The sequence below is a fragment of the Lycorma delicatula genome, chromosome 3, assembly GCF_047948215.1.
Source record: "Lycorma delicatula isolate Av1 chromosome 3, ASM4794821v1, whole genome shotgun sequence".
Lineage (NCBI taxonomy): Eukaryota > Metazoa > Arthropoda > Insecta > Hemiptera > Fulgoridae > Lycorma > Lycorma delicatula.
The window spans coordinates 85,224,647-85,240,157 of NC_134457.1; the positions used below are offsets into that span (position 1 = coordinate 85,224,647).

General features: G+C 28.6%; 1 protein-coding gene across 1 annotated transcript; it reads right to left on the reverse strand.

Annotated features, from left to right (window-relative positions):
- Nucleotides 1-819: 819 nt before the first annotated feature.
- LOC142321759 (tRNA (guanine(6)-N(2))-methyltransferase THUMP3-like) lies at nt 820-15,475 on the reverse strand. The gene is made up of 7 exons (XM_075360120.1): nt 15,119-15,475; nt 12,033-12,113; nt 10,438-10,834; nt 7,258-7,436; nt 3,231-3,422; nt 1,239-1,376; nt 820-1,020 (listed from the first exon to the last, which is right to left on the reverse strand). The coding sequence occupies exons 1-7, from the start codon at nt 15,323-15,325 to the stop codon at nt 907-909; spliced, it is 1,308 nt and encodes a 435-aa protein (XP_075216235.1). The 5' UTR covers nt 15,326-15,475; the 3' UTR covers nt 820-906.
- Between the last annotated feature and the right edge of the window lie 36 nt (nt 15,476-15,511).

The following is a 15,511-nucleotide window of genomic DNA, read 5'->3' on the forward strand; positions in this document are numbered from 1 at the left end:
GCTTAACTGAATTTCTTTAATATAAGAGTTGCCGAGACTAGATAGGAATAATGAAAGGAGGTTGAAAAGTTCCAGAATCTACAGAGGCATGGAGGACAATGAAAACTTAATTCCTATTAGCAAAAAGTTACCATTCAGAAATTAGATTGGTAGGAATGGGTAACTTTTTTTTTCTGTTTAACCTCCAGGAATCACTATCAAGATTTATTTCAGAGGATGAATGAGGATAATATGTATGAGTGTAAGTGAAGTGTAGTCTTGTACAGTCTCAGATCAATCATTTCTGAGGTGTGTGATTAATTGAAACCCAACCACCAAAGAACACCAGTACCCGCAATCCAGTATTCATATCCATATAAAAGTAACTGCCTTTACTAGGATTTGAACCTTGGAACTCTTGACTTCGAAATCAGCTGATTTGTTAAGACGCATTCACCACTGGACCAACCTGGTGGGTTCAGAATGGGTAAACTATTTTAAAAGTTTCTTTCAGGAGATCAGACTGCATTGTTTTCTAGGCAAATAAATTTTGACTTTGATGGGTAACTTTTGAATTAGATATAACAGAGATACAGAATTCCACTAAGGTAAAGAAAAACTTTAAGAAAGTCACCTGAAATGGTCCAGTATGTCCTGAGCTTGTTAAATATGGCCTCAAGAAGTTAAATAATATATAAAAGCGGTTATTTGTAAGGTGTCTGAAGGGAGAAGAGATCTTTTAATGAATGGAGGATATCACCAGTATAAAAAAAAGGAGTCTTGGATAATCCTGGATATTACAGAGTTGATATTTATTTGAGGATAATTAATAAAAATAAAACGTTTCCAAAACTGATATATTTTTTAAGTTTTACCTAAAATTAATCCTCGGTTCTCATGTATAAAATAAGCAGCTTTAATCAGTAGCTATAAATAAATTCTGGAAGTTCTTCTAAGTAAAAATACACCTCCATCAAGTCCACCAAGATTGATATTATAAGGTCGTGGTTGATTCCAATACATAGCCATTTTTGATAAAACCTGAAATTATACAGGAAATTTATAAAAACAACACTTCATAATAATTAATATTGAATGGATTTACAAATTACTCTTATTTGAAATGATACAGTTGAAACTTGAACTTTAAACATTTCATACATCAGATTAATTTGTCCTTAAAAAATTAAAAATAAGAATATAATGAAACCAAGATTTTCTCTATTAGAAAGAAAAAAAATAATATACCTGACACTTACCTGAGAAAATGTTTTTTTATCATGAGTCAATAAGACTGCTCTACCAGTTGTTGGACGAACCACTCGAGCCATTTCTTTCAAGGTATTTGTGTATAGTGGTCTGTTGTTAGACTTCTTACCACTGCGTTTACCAAAAGGCTGAAAGGGAAATAAAGATTAGACAAATTGTTTAACTAAAAATCTATTTATTTAATCATGTGTTTATTATTTTATCAGTTGCAAGTTCAAATAATATATTTTCTCACACATGTACTTGTATAATTTAAATATACTTTTAAGAACACTGATTTACAGAAATGTGATTGTCAGTATATGAGTTTGTGTCAGATAGTGTTATAACAAAAACTTGTACCAGCTAACTAAGATTCATATTGAAAAGTATAGTTTAGAGAAGAGATTGGCGATTTGGTTGCTTATCTCTGGGTATGTTGGTTGCAAAGAAATGCCATATATGTTGGTTATCTCTTGGTTGTATGTTGGTTGGCAGGTGCCATATATGGCACCTGCCATATATACTGCAAAGAAAGGTTGTATATGAATGTTCAAAGGTTACTTTATACAAACTAACTGATTTCTAATAATTCTAGATTTTTCATTATGACAAGTTTCCAGCATTTGTCTGGATGGATCAAAGGAAACAATGGTAAAACCCTTGATCAGAGCAGTATCACAAAATACACTATTAATTATAAAATAGAAAATTGAAGTGGTTAAAATCCATATTAATAATTTAAAATAAAAATGTATGAAATAATATTAAATGTAAACATGATAACATATATTAACTACAACTATAATATAAAATAACTGCAAAATAAATCATGAATCACAAAGTTGTAATAAAAATTGTTTTTAAAAGACTGATACATTTTTTTAGTATAACTAAAAAACCCAAACACAGTAATATCGTTTATGAAAAAGTGTATCTTTCAATTTTATTAACAAATTATGGGAAGATCCATTTAAATGATTTGGTAATTTATTAAAAGTGGCAATGGAAGAATAATATAAGGCTTTATCTTTAAATTAAATTTATGTGTTTAGTTACCTAAGTTCTATTGTCTGGTTTGATAAGGTAGTTATTATTATTTTTTTAAAAATAACTTTCTATTCTTTAAGAGACAAGAGATAAGATATTTAAAGAGATAAGAACAAATTCTCAATCAAACTAGGGAAATTTTTATTAGAGCCCTTTGAAATGAAGGAATGGAGCCAGGCAAGGTTTTTTGAGTGGCACCCATGTTCAAGGAAAGAATAATATTTTTAAGAGTACAAAAGGTCAGGCCAATTCTCATGAGTACAACTTTAAAAAGTTTATTTTAAAGTTAATACATTTAATTCATATAATAAAGATAATACATTTTATTCATATAAAATGTATTATCTATGGTCAAGACTGCCCACAAGTTCTTTTGTAATGTTCTGAGGCATCTTAGAATGGACATTCAGTGTAAATGATCTGAAATGCAGTGTGAGTATATAGCACAGTTGTTTGAGTGGGAACTGCTCCCACCTAAACAGCTTTAAAAAAAGCTGCTTTTTGGCTGCAACAGCAGGATCATCACTCACTCCATAAAACACTGGAAACTTAGCTCCCTGAAACTTATTTCTCTTTTCCAAGATGAAGCTCAAGCTAAAAATGTCACAATTTTGATATTGCAGAAGATTTAGTATGAATCAGAAAAGGTGCTACACATGCATGCTTAAAGAACAGGTCTTTTCTCTGAGCATTCATCAGCAGGAGAAAATGGGAATTCCAACATTGGAAAGTAATCTATTGTTACACAAGGAAGAGAGTACCTTAGAGAGGTTGAAACTTAAATGTAGTACTTTTTCATTTTTATCCTAGTTCCAGAATTTTCTTATCACTAATATTGATAAATTCATATAATGAAATTCAAAAAACTTACTAAATGGTGTTTATAATTTAGTTTATAAAACTATAAACGTTTATTTACAGTAACATTTTAAATAAATGAATTATTTTCTAACCAGATCTGTTGCAAATACATCAACTGATGCTCCTTTTAAAGGTAGTTTTGTTATATCCCAGTGAAAAATATCCAAAGTTATAGGAAACCCATGCACAGTAGAAACATGGGCACGATTTAAATCACTTCGTTCAACTGCCTTTTCATGGATATCTCCACCAATATAAAAACTTCTTGGAAATGCAAGAGTGCCCTAAAAGTAAAAAAAGCCATGAGATTATAGCATTAGTTATTAGTAAATAAGTAAATAATTTAAAGTAATTATATTATTATTCTTCTATAAGTGAACAAAATAAATACAACACTTTTATTGTCCATCATTAAAGAAAATAACTGATGTTTATAATAGGAATACAATACTGGCATCTAAACAATAATTAGTATTATTTTTGCTTGTAAACATTAAAAGCAATTTCTTTTAATTTAAAATGAATTCAATAACTTTATTTTTTGTATTCCATTAAATAAAATAAGTTAAAAATTTATTTTCAATTAAAATAGTAAATAAATTAATTAGAAGGCAGTTAGATTCACAGTCATCTTAAATTGTGGACTGTCATTTTTTGCATGAGAATGTCTTATTACTTAAAAACTTAACGGTCAAAGTCGGTAGTAATAATAACATATAAGGTTAGACAATACACTCGTAGTAATGAGACTTGATTTTTCCAGCATGATGTGCTACTCTACAGGATGTACAGACACACCATACTTGAACTTTTTATCCTGCCACTGTGAGTGGCCAAAAATCTCACACAAGAGTGGAAATTATGAAAAAATGTGGCCGCTGATTTTTTTAAACAAGCAGAACTTTTATTACTGATTCATGTTAATAATGGTGAGAGTTGGTTCTTTCAGTGTGTCCAGAGACAAAACATCAAAGTTTGAAATTGTGTTCATAGGGATCTCCAAGACCAAAAACATTTGCATATAAAATCAAAAGTTAAATAAATGTATGCTTTTTCGACACAAAAAGGCATTGTTTATAAAGATTAAGTGCCACCTTGAGAAACAGTAAGTTTATTTCTACAAAGACATTCTAGAAAGATTTCGAGTCTGTGACTGTTCAAATATTTCTGATAATTGGTTCTTCATCAAGATAATACACTATCCTGAGCCTGTGTGAATAGTAGTTTTTGATTTCTAAAAGCATTTCAGTCACTTATCTTATTCACTGGATCTGAACATATATAACATTTTCTATTTCCAGAAGTCAAATTTTTGATTAAGAACCACCAATTTCAAATAAAAGATGTTCAAAATGCTGTAATAAGGGTTATTCCAAAATATTTACAAGAAGGTTATTAGCAATGACAGAAACACTGAATGAAGTAAGTGTGTGCGAGCTGAAGAAACTACTTTGAAGTAGTTCACTGCAGTTAATTAAAAAATTAAGTAAATATATTTCAAATCAATCTCATTACTTTATTGTCTGAACACTTATGCATACCACAATATAAGTCCTTAGAATCAGCAATAATATAATCCTGATCTATCTTTTGTGCACTAGAAAATAAATCAGTAATTCTGTCTTACTAGGATTTCTATAATTAAATACTCCACTAGTCAATAAATTGGAAAAACATATTGAGTATATAGAAAAAATTAAATTTTTATCAAAAGAAAAAACTGGAAATCCTTAGAGAACTTAAAATATACAAAAAGTTTTCTTATTTTTCAACTCAGTTGATCAATTATATGCTCTCTTCTTTTACTTTCCCAACTAGATAGCACTATAGCTCTAGAGGAGAAAATATTGTGGTTCAATTTGGGCATATGCGGTTTTCACTGAATCTTGAAGTTTTGATACCAAGGAACCCAAAAACTGGATGGGAATTTTCCAGATGTTAATGTTCTCATATACGTGTGTGTATTCAGTGTTGGCCTCTAAATCACCTACCTCCAGAACTACTGGACTTATTTTGACCAAAGTTAGTCAGATTATTTTTATATATGGGGTATTGATGTCATTAAACTTTCATCTTCAAAGATGAAGGAGGTGAGGCTGTAGAGCAAGGTCACCCTCAGTATCTCGAGATTTCACCTAGTTAAGATCATATTTTTCTTAGACACATTTGTTAACAATTAAAAAATAACAATATTTGCAAAAAAAGATTTATCTTGTTACAAGGTTCTGCCACAATTTCTCTTCTATTACATAACATAAGGTTCTTAAGACCTCTACATTTTTAGACATAACTATTCATATGTTCCTCCTCTTTTAATATTTAATTTGTACCACTATTTCATTCTTATTCACTTTCAAACTTAAATCGCCTCCTAGCAATAAATCCACAAAAAGATATTAAATTAACAAACACAAGTTAAATCACAGCATCTTTTCAAAGACTTCATAAAAAATTACCATCTTTTAAAACCTAAAACAAATAACAGTACTACACTCAATACAACATCATAAGAATAACACTCCTTGATCTCTTGATCAAACCTTGATCCCCCTCAGAGACTAAATAAGGGCAGTGGTAGTTGCATGGGAGTTTATTGATGCCTTTTGTAAGGTGGTAGAAGGAATCTCTCCTTCAAATCCAGAATGGCAACTTCCAACTTGGCCCCATTTCTGAGAAATTTTTTAAAATGAAAAGTACATAAAATTTTATTTCATTAATAACTTCTGATATTTTTCTTTTTTTTATTGTTATAATTGAATTATTATTTATTGTAAAACTGGTTTACAATTGGAGGTTAATAGAAGTAAAATAAAAAGGAGATGAAATCAGATTTGAACCAATGTGCCTTCGCCTTGAGATCCAAATATTTTATTAATTAAAATTTTTTTTGGCTATAACTCTGGAACCAATGAAAATAAGTACTACTTATGATATATCATTGAAAAACTCTCAATGAGGGCTTATAATTGCCATTAAGAAAAAATTCAAAATCCAATTTTTTTGGATTTCAAGCTTTTTTGGACACTTTTGGTTCAGTCAGTTGTAATCAAAAGGGGAGGTGCACAACTAGATGTTACAACAGTCCAAAACTTCAACATCTTACGCTAATCGTTTTTTAATTATGTGAGATACATACGTACAGATATCACTCTTAAACTAGTCAAAATGGATATTTCCATAAAAATCTGAATACCAAAATTTTTTGCGATCACAATACTTCCTTTACTTTGTACAAGGAAGTAAAAACTATGATTTCATATTTGCTGATTATAAAATATTTAAATAAGACAATTATTAACTTAAAAATCTATGAACATGTGGGTATAAGAGTTAAATGGGGAATAAAGTTTTATGAAATTTGAAAAAAATGAAATAAATAGATTTATATTATTTATTTTCAACTGGCCTCTTACAATCCGTAGGATGATAATTATAAAAAACAAACATTTTTGGTACTAAGAACAATGAATAAAATAGATGTAAATGTTTTCTAAATAACAGATTTTTTTTTTAATTTCCTCTGAAAATGCAACATGATTCACATTAAAAAATCTCCTTATATAGCTGCAATTTTACAGCATAAAGATTTAGCAATATATTGGAGCCTGCAGTTGATCATAGATAAGTGAATGGATTTTTATACTATCTTTCCTCGAAGTAATTTCTTTTCCTTCTTGCAATAAATACAAGTAGTTCTGTACACATCAAATGTAATTTTTTACTTGTCAGATATAAATAAATTACACATTTGTGCATTTTTCTAGATTCTTATAAATATTATTATTATTATAATAAATACTATATTATAAAAGATAATCTGCATTAGTGTATATGTAAGAAAAAAATAAAACTTAAGTTTATGACTCAGAAAAGTTCTTATAACTTTCATCTTAAATTTCACTGTATTTGTTTAACTCAAAACCTTTCAAAAAACATTTCTTTTAATTTGGTTAACTCATGTCATTTAACATACCTTTTAAGCTTTAAGCACTGTATGATCATGGATACAGAAATTCAAATTTTTAATATATAGTCATTAAAATCAAATGTCTAAATATTTGAATATGCATTATTATTGTTAAATTTAAATAATCTATAAATTCAAGTATAAACACAGACCTCAATCGGTATTGAACCACCCCCACAAAGAGGATCAACAACAATGTCACCAACTTTTAACTCAGCCATTCGTAACATGTTATAACAATGGGTAGCACGTAGTGTTGTAGGTCCAAAACACACAATATTTCTTTTATGCATTGATTCTTTAGTTAGAGCAAAACAAACATATGCTTCATCTGTAAAAAAATTATTGTATGTACATTGACAGAATTATCAGCATGAATATGATCAAGAAAATTAATTCAAATTATTTAAAATGAGGTATTATATGAATAAAAATAGTTAACTAAAAATCTTTATGCTAATAAATTTATATGAAATTAAGTGAAGAAAAAAGATACTATGTATGTTTTATAATGAAAGATAGATGTAGAAATAAAATGTTAGGACAACATGAAGCTGCTGCTTGTATGAGCTCTGGCTACTTGCTCTTTCATTCCAGTAGTTCAAGAATTAGTTATCCTGTGGTTAACATACGATTGGGCTTCTAAATTAAATACTCTTATGTTTAAGTTATTGACATGAGTTTGACCTATTTAATTCATCAATTTATCTTCCTTTTTAAAATGCAAACATTGTGTTTATTCCAGATCACATTTATTTATTCTCATAACAAAAGAATTAAACTTTATCTGGTTTTCTTCTTAATGAGTTTTGCCATTTAAATGTTAAAATTAATTATGCACAGATCTACTCTGTATACAGAAAGAAATAAACAAAAAATCTGTCTGAAATAAAACAGCACTCTATAAAGTGGTTTTTATTTCACAAGGTGTAGCATATGCCTATGTTCATCTCTTTACAAGATACTATCATAAATATTCTTTCATTTCCTGTTTGTCTTAAGACTTTATTTAAAATTCTGTCAAACTACTGAAATTTTCATCATCTTGTAACCACATTTCATGGGCCTCCATTTTTTTCCATCCTTATCCTTGTATCATAAATTACTACATTCCATGTAAATATTTGCAAGAATCTCTTATTAATTCTTAATGTAAATTTGATACTAGGGCATTTGTTTTCTGCATAAAAGCTGAACTTGTTTGTGCTAATTTGCTTTTAAAGTCTGCATTACTTTCTCCATTCTTTGTAATTTTACTACCTGAATAGGAGGACATTATTCGCTTTTCTGGTATATTGTATTCCTCTAACTCAACATTAATTCCTAATTATCATCCTTTCTGTCACATCAAATAAGAGTAAATAAAACAAAGGTAATGTGATCTTTGTTTTAGTTACTCTTATTTATTTTCAGACAAGTTCTATCCTAACAATGAATCCACACCATTTAGTATCTCTTTTTGCACATCTTTAGTTCTGGTAAAAAACATCAGCAAATCTTAACATATTTTGTTCTCCTTGGGTAACTACTCCACTCCTCAAATTTTTCTTTTAGTTATTGAATTACTCTTAAAGACAAGTTAAAAAGCAAATGAGACAAACTACATCTTTGTCTCATGCCATTCCTAATTAGAAAGTCTTTTTTTCATCTCGTATTATTTATTTTCATAAAATTTTAAATATTGTATTTCCATTCTATATTATGTCAAGAAGGTGGCTATGATTTTTTAAGCCTGACTTTTAAAATTTATTCTGAGGGGCAGGGTAGTTTCTCTTGTACCCATGCTTTTTATAAAACTGTAATGGTTTTAACACCTTCTACCAGATTTTATTCATCTCTAAACTATGCTACTATATACTTTTGATGTACGAGACTCCTGACTAATCCTTGATAAGTAGGAGAGACAGCATAAAACAGTAAATTAATGTAAATTTCTGAAGTGAAGCAATAAATTCTAGATTCTGCTAGTTGTCTCATAAATTGTTATGTATATTAAATTTAAACACAATAATATTCAGGTAAAAAACATACAAATCTGAAATAAAATAAGAAATCGGATCCTGCAGGAATAAAAAAAATCAGTTTTCAAAGTTGTTCTGTCTTTTCACTCACTGGTTGTTTTCTGTTTAACTTAACATAAACCAAAATGTTTATATAAATATTTATATTACATATCCACCAGGTTTTCCCATTTTCAGTGACACTGTGTATGTTAATTGCTATGATGAACAGAGTATCATTTGTCAGGTCGAAGTTGACATCCATTTCAAGGGGTTGCATATACTGCTCTGCAAAATAATATTTGGTTTAGAGAAGAAGGCATCTTCATTTCTCAATACCCTAGTTAGTTATGGTAAAGTCAATTAATGTGAATACAGAAATTTTTTTGTAGTTTGGAAAAAAATAATAAAAATTACTTAGTCAGATTTAAATTATCATTATTCTGTTGCAATTACAAAGCTTTTTTATCAGATCTATTGCGATTCTAAATAATACTGTGTTTATATCCAACCAGATGTGTTGACCCTCTGTGTCAACCAGATGTTGACTCATCCTCTGAGCAATACCTAACGGTGGTCCCGGAGGTTAAACAAAAAAAAAAAAGATGTGTTGACCCAACACACCACAACCATTCTAAAGAATAACAAAAATTGCATGTCAGGCTTACTGAACTGAGGAAAGAAAGAAGTAAACTAATTCTCAGTGCCTCCTCCTTCAACGAACTGAATAACTGTTGTGTAATAACAAGGCAAGTCCGTGAAATCTAACTGATATTCAGCATTAATAAGTGACTTTGGTTCTACTACTTTGGACTGGTTACACAATAAATATCACTTTCAGACAAAGCAACTCTGATGCCTCTTATATCTCAGGTGCTTTACATGCTCACACCATACGAAAGACGGGAACAAATTCAAGTATCTATTTCAATGGGAAACAATGGATTAGATAAGTGTATATAATCTTCGGTAGAAGAAAACTTTATTAACCATAACAAATAATTACAAAATATAAAAAGAAAGATACTTCCATCTTTAGGTCATATATTTTAAAATAAGAAAAGTATAGAGCCAGATTTTATTTATTATTATATTAAATTATTATTATAATGTAAAAATTATAAAATTTTTACATTATTAAATAGAACTTTGCTCGCTGAATGGAGAATAGTGAGTGTTTTCTCTTTCATCTGGAAGATTTTGGGTTTGAATCCCAATCAAGTTGGTGTTTTTCAAATACTGAAAAAATTCATCATACTTTAAGAATTTAATTTAATATTAGCTTGTTATCTCTGGAGAGCAAACGAATGACTGAAAAGGTAGCTAACTTACTTTCATTAATATTTAGAAGAACTTCCAAATTATAACTAGAAAGATCTACAATCCAGTGATAGTTGTCTTGAAGTTGTCCACCAAAATCTCGTGCTACATCATTGGAAGTAAATGGATGATTTCCAGTACGATTACATGTCGCTCTAAACCTTAAAACATTAACTATTTCACTCTCAGCAGTCTCTTGTACATTATTTTCTTCAACATCTTTTACTTCTACATTACCACCACTACTGGCAATTAGTTTCTCTTTTTTCCTAATTTCATCAGCTTTTAAATATTCTTCCATAGTTGGAAATATTATACCATCAAATTTAATGTATGATTTCCATACCTGTAAAGCTCTTTTTAAATCTAAATCATTTACTAATTGTTTTATTTTTTCCATATCTTCTTCCTAAATGTAGAAAATAAAACATGCGTTATAAAAAGTGATTTAAAAAATAATTCAACTTATAAAAAAATTATTAAATTTTTACTTAAATACTATTCAACACCTAAAGAATTACTTAGTCTCCTGTATCATTCAAAGGAGTTGCTTTTTTTATTAAATATGAAATTTTGTGCACTAAAAATAACTACAGAAATTGCTGAAAAAAAATTGTTTAAATATCTAAATGAAGTGTGTTTGATATGAAAACAGATTTGTTAATAGTTAAGTTACCTCACTGTGCAAAGAGTCTCTGACAAAAGATGCCATTTTTTGATTCCCTTTTTGACAAATAAGGAAAATCTTTATCACATGTATTATTTCTGAGCAAAAGATCAGCTGCAAAGGAGTTATCAAGATATCTCCAGAAATTTGCAATTTTTGTTTAACGCTTGTAGAAGGGTACAGGAGAAAAACAGACAAAAAGTTCAATTCATAGTATGTTTCATGACAATGTTTTGTCTGATTTGTATTTCAGGAGAAAAAACAAGTTGTTTACAATGTTACACATCTTTTATAGTGCAGAGGAACTTAGGGCATACCCATCTCAGACTGTCTCATATCAATGATTATTCTGTCAGGTTAGCTACACTATTGCTGCTATAAACAAAATAGTTTTATATAAAGGATACTATGATTGTATATTATGTAAATTCTGCCTTTCAAGAAAACCACAGAAAAACCATGTATGAACAAATCCAAATCAGACAACAAAATAATGATAGACCAAATCATAAGTCTCCAGATATTCCATGCAGCTTTCTGGATTTGGGCCCCATTAGCAGCTGTGTCCGTTGTTCATGAGGTATAGTCTTGTACAGACTCAGGTCAACCATACCTGAAATATGTGATGTTCTTTGGTATCCATGTCTAGTATTCAAATCAAAATAAAAACAATTTATTAGGATTTGAACCTGAGAATTCTCGACTTCAAATCAGCTGATTTATAAAAATGAGTTATAACCAACCTATGAGTTATGACCAACCTGGCAGATTAGCTAAATCAATATGTTCACTAAATAGTTTTTAATATCATGTTATAACCTTAAAATCACTCTCCTGAAGAATTTGACAGCCTCCAATTTTTCCCCTGCATCCTTTTATAAAATAAAAGACTAAATTGTTGATTTAGGACATTTATATATATTCATAAAAGTATACATACCTTGGATTCTTTGTCAAAATCAAGGCTTTTAACTGCAGCAGCAACTAAAAAGAGGTTATCAACTGATCGCAATGTTTTTATCTAAAAGAAAGAAATGTCACATTTGAAACAATTTTATTTTATATTTAAAATTATTATTTATAAGACAAATGAATCAAATTTTAAATTTAACATTGGGGTTTACTGATGTTAAAATTTTTTAACTGTACCAATGTAGCTTTCATCAGCAAAAAGTTTTGTTACAGTGATTTTAGAGATCATTATAGCTAGCAGTTTTTTTTTTTTTTAATGAGTTAAATGATGATCTATTAAATCACTCTTTTTTTCTGCTTGTAATACCACTGTATCCATCAGCTTCCTTGTTCAGTATTTTTATTGATTTTTCCAGACTTTTTAGGTTTTGATCTTTTTGGGAAATCCAATTGTAAGTAAATTTGATTTAAAATAAAGAAAAAACTTAACCAAATACCTAATATGCTGACCCTGGTAAAAATTCTTGATAGAAAATAGGATTTTCTATCATTTCATACATTACTTCTATGTTGTGTATTAAAAAAAACTGAGTCATGCATTCACAATAAAGCCTTAAGCTTTTAAATAAGTATGATATTCCCACTGTGAATTCACCATAAACCTATAATGCACTACAAAAATAATAACATATGATGGAAACATAAAACATATTATATGTAATATTACAAAAGAAAAATACGGTAGAAAGCAGGTAAAACCTCTAAAAGAGGTATTTGGCATATTTTCCCAATGTCACAATAGAAACTATACAGAATGATGAAAATTACAAACACAATCTATTGTTCTCTTTGTGAAACTTTTGGTAGAGCATTCGGTACTTACATATTAACGCCACTGCAGCTACAGCTTTATTTAAAAACAAAGTAGTCAATCGGATTTCGGTGGAAAATGGGCCGAAGTAGATTCAAAACAGAATATATAAATGGTTATTTATATTTATTTATTTTAAAAATATAATTTAACCAAACTTAACCTACGCTTGCTAACCTTGACTAATTAACACTGTAATTTTTTGAGTATTTATTTAATAAATTCAGTAATTATTGCAATTTGATTATTTAAATAATAAATAATTGTAATTACTGAATTTATTAAATAAATACTCAAAAAATTACGGTGTTAATTAGTTAAGGTTAGCGAGCGTAGATTAAGTTTGGTTAAATTATATTTTTAAAATAAATATTTATTTATTTATGTTAAACTCTATATCGGCCCATTTTCCACCAAAATCCAATTGACTACTTTGTTTTTAAATAAAGCTGTAGCTGCGGTGGCGTTAATACGTAAGTACCGAGCATTCTTACATCTAATAAACCACCCATAGTGTTAAATTACAGTAAGCATGCCTTACTTTCAATAAAATAGAAATGAACTTTGACAAAATAATAGTCTGGAAAAAAAGTAATTTCAGGTCAGATAAGGAAAAATACAAAATTTATATTGTGGGAAATGTTTTTTCAAATTCCAGTGTGTGACAACCCTGGATAGAGTTTTTTGCCCTATAGAACTCATCTTCTTGGTCACAACATTGTGCTTGCAATGCATGTTGTTAGAAATGGAACATTTAATATCCTATAAAATGTTTAAATGATAAATCAATTACTTCACTTGAAAGTAGAAATTATGCTATAATTATTTCTGTTTATAATAATGAAATGAAAATCAAATGTGAGACCAGCTTATCTAAAAATTAGCATGCTAACTTTATCTACTTTGCAAAGATTCTTTATATTATATTTAACTTGAATGTGTTAATAATTTCATCAATATTACATACATTTTTGTATTTCGTAAAGTTTTAGTTGGGTATGTTGAGAATTGTATGTCCACACTGCATATTTATTGTATATTGTGTCTATATGTATGAACATTGAGAATCTCTTGATTGTAATTAATATTACTGCAATCTATTGTAGGTGCCTGGGAAATACAGATGTTTCAAAATAAATCCTTTTTACAAGAATTCATCATATCTTAGAGATTATGTCTTGTTTGGTTAGCAGAGAATTAGAGTATGTTTTTTTATTCTTAACTAAAAAAAACCTTTAAGAAATGTTATACATATATATGTTTATTATAAAAACATGTAAAAAAATTAGTAGTATTTTCTTTTCCACTCATCAGAGGCTTTTTAATTCTTGACTTGATACGTGCAAATTTCTTTTTAAGTTTTAAGCATTATTACAAGTAGTAAAAAATATCCTTTAATCTGCATAAAATATTATTCCTTTAAATTCCTGTGCCTTTATTACCATAAGAAAAAGCTTGATTCCATTTAAATTTTATAAAATAATTAAATTCATTACAGTATTTTTTTAACAACTGCAGATATACTTCCGGAGCTTTTCAATACTATGATCCAGTCTTTTTCTTAGCATCAGACTGCAGTGCTGTTAATGTTGATTATCTAAAATGGTTCAGTATGAGGTATAATAGTAAGTTTGTTGGCGTGTTTTTACTAATGAATTTACAGATTTCATGATTTACACACTATTAATATTTACTTCTTGTTAATATATTACATAAGAATATGTGCTCCACTTTGTAAGGTGATTGCAAAGGTTAATCCTAATGTGTAGTACTTGAACGCTGTAGTTGAATGTATATCCGGTGTCCTTTTTAGTATTTAGTTCAGTCACAGTTTAATTTAACACAGTTGGGTGCTGTGTTGAATAGTGAATGTTTTATGTAGTTCAATCTTATTTATTTTGCTTATGATTCTGACAGTGTTTTAGCTTTATTCACAATTTATATACTGTAATACTATCTGGCTTAAGAGAAATCTCCACCACACCTATCTTTATATAAAAAAATTATAATGAATGTATTTGAAATTAATAAAAATGCTTTTTTTGGGCCTCAATCAATCTACTAAATACCTCCAATGATGAGTAAAACAAAATATTTACTAGAATGAAAAATAGTGCTGCTAGAATATTATATTTTACAGTATATGGTAATTTTGCAACTATTAACTTGCCCCTAAAAATTTGTTTAATGAAACATGGATTCTTAAAAATAAAATATCTATGACTATTAAAATTAATACAAACCTTATCAATATCTTTTAATTCTACATTGAAAAAAATTCTCCCTCTGCTTCTGCATGGATTTACGGATTTTCCAAATAATTCTTTGCATTCGTCTAGTGCCAAAAATTCGAAACCTGTATCAACAGTACCTTCTATAGTAACTAATTCAGGATTTGAAGCTGTTTCATTTACAAGTCTGTAAATATTTACTTTATCAGCCAAATCCATATTTTTTTTAATAAAAAAAACTTAAATTAACAATACAGCATTCAAGATGAGACTCCTCACTTTGATGTATTTTTAGGTTATGTTTACATTAGCAATTTGTTGATAAAAATAGAATTTAAATAGATTGTGTATATTGCTTACGTTTTAATATTTACTTAATGACTCGTTAATTGAACGTTATTATAC

What these genes read in the sequence shown, in the direction of transcription:
- LOC142321759 (XM_075360120.1), bottom strand. Translation starts at nt 15,325, where the DNA reads ATGGATTTGGCTGATAAAGTAAATATTTACAGACTTGTAAATGAAACA. An exon ending in AATTAAAAGATATTGATAAG is followed by an intron (nt 12,114 to 15,118) that starts GTTTGTATTAAT and finishes TCTTTCTTTTAG; the next exon opens with ATAAAAACATTGCGATCAGT. An exon ending in ATAAAAAAACATTTTCTCAG is followed by an intron (nt 1,021 to 1,238) that starts GTAAGTGTCAGG and finishes GTATAATTTCAG; the next exon opens with GTTTTATCAAAAATGGCTAT.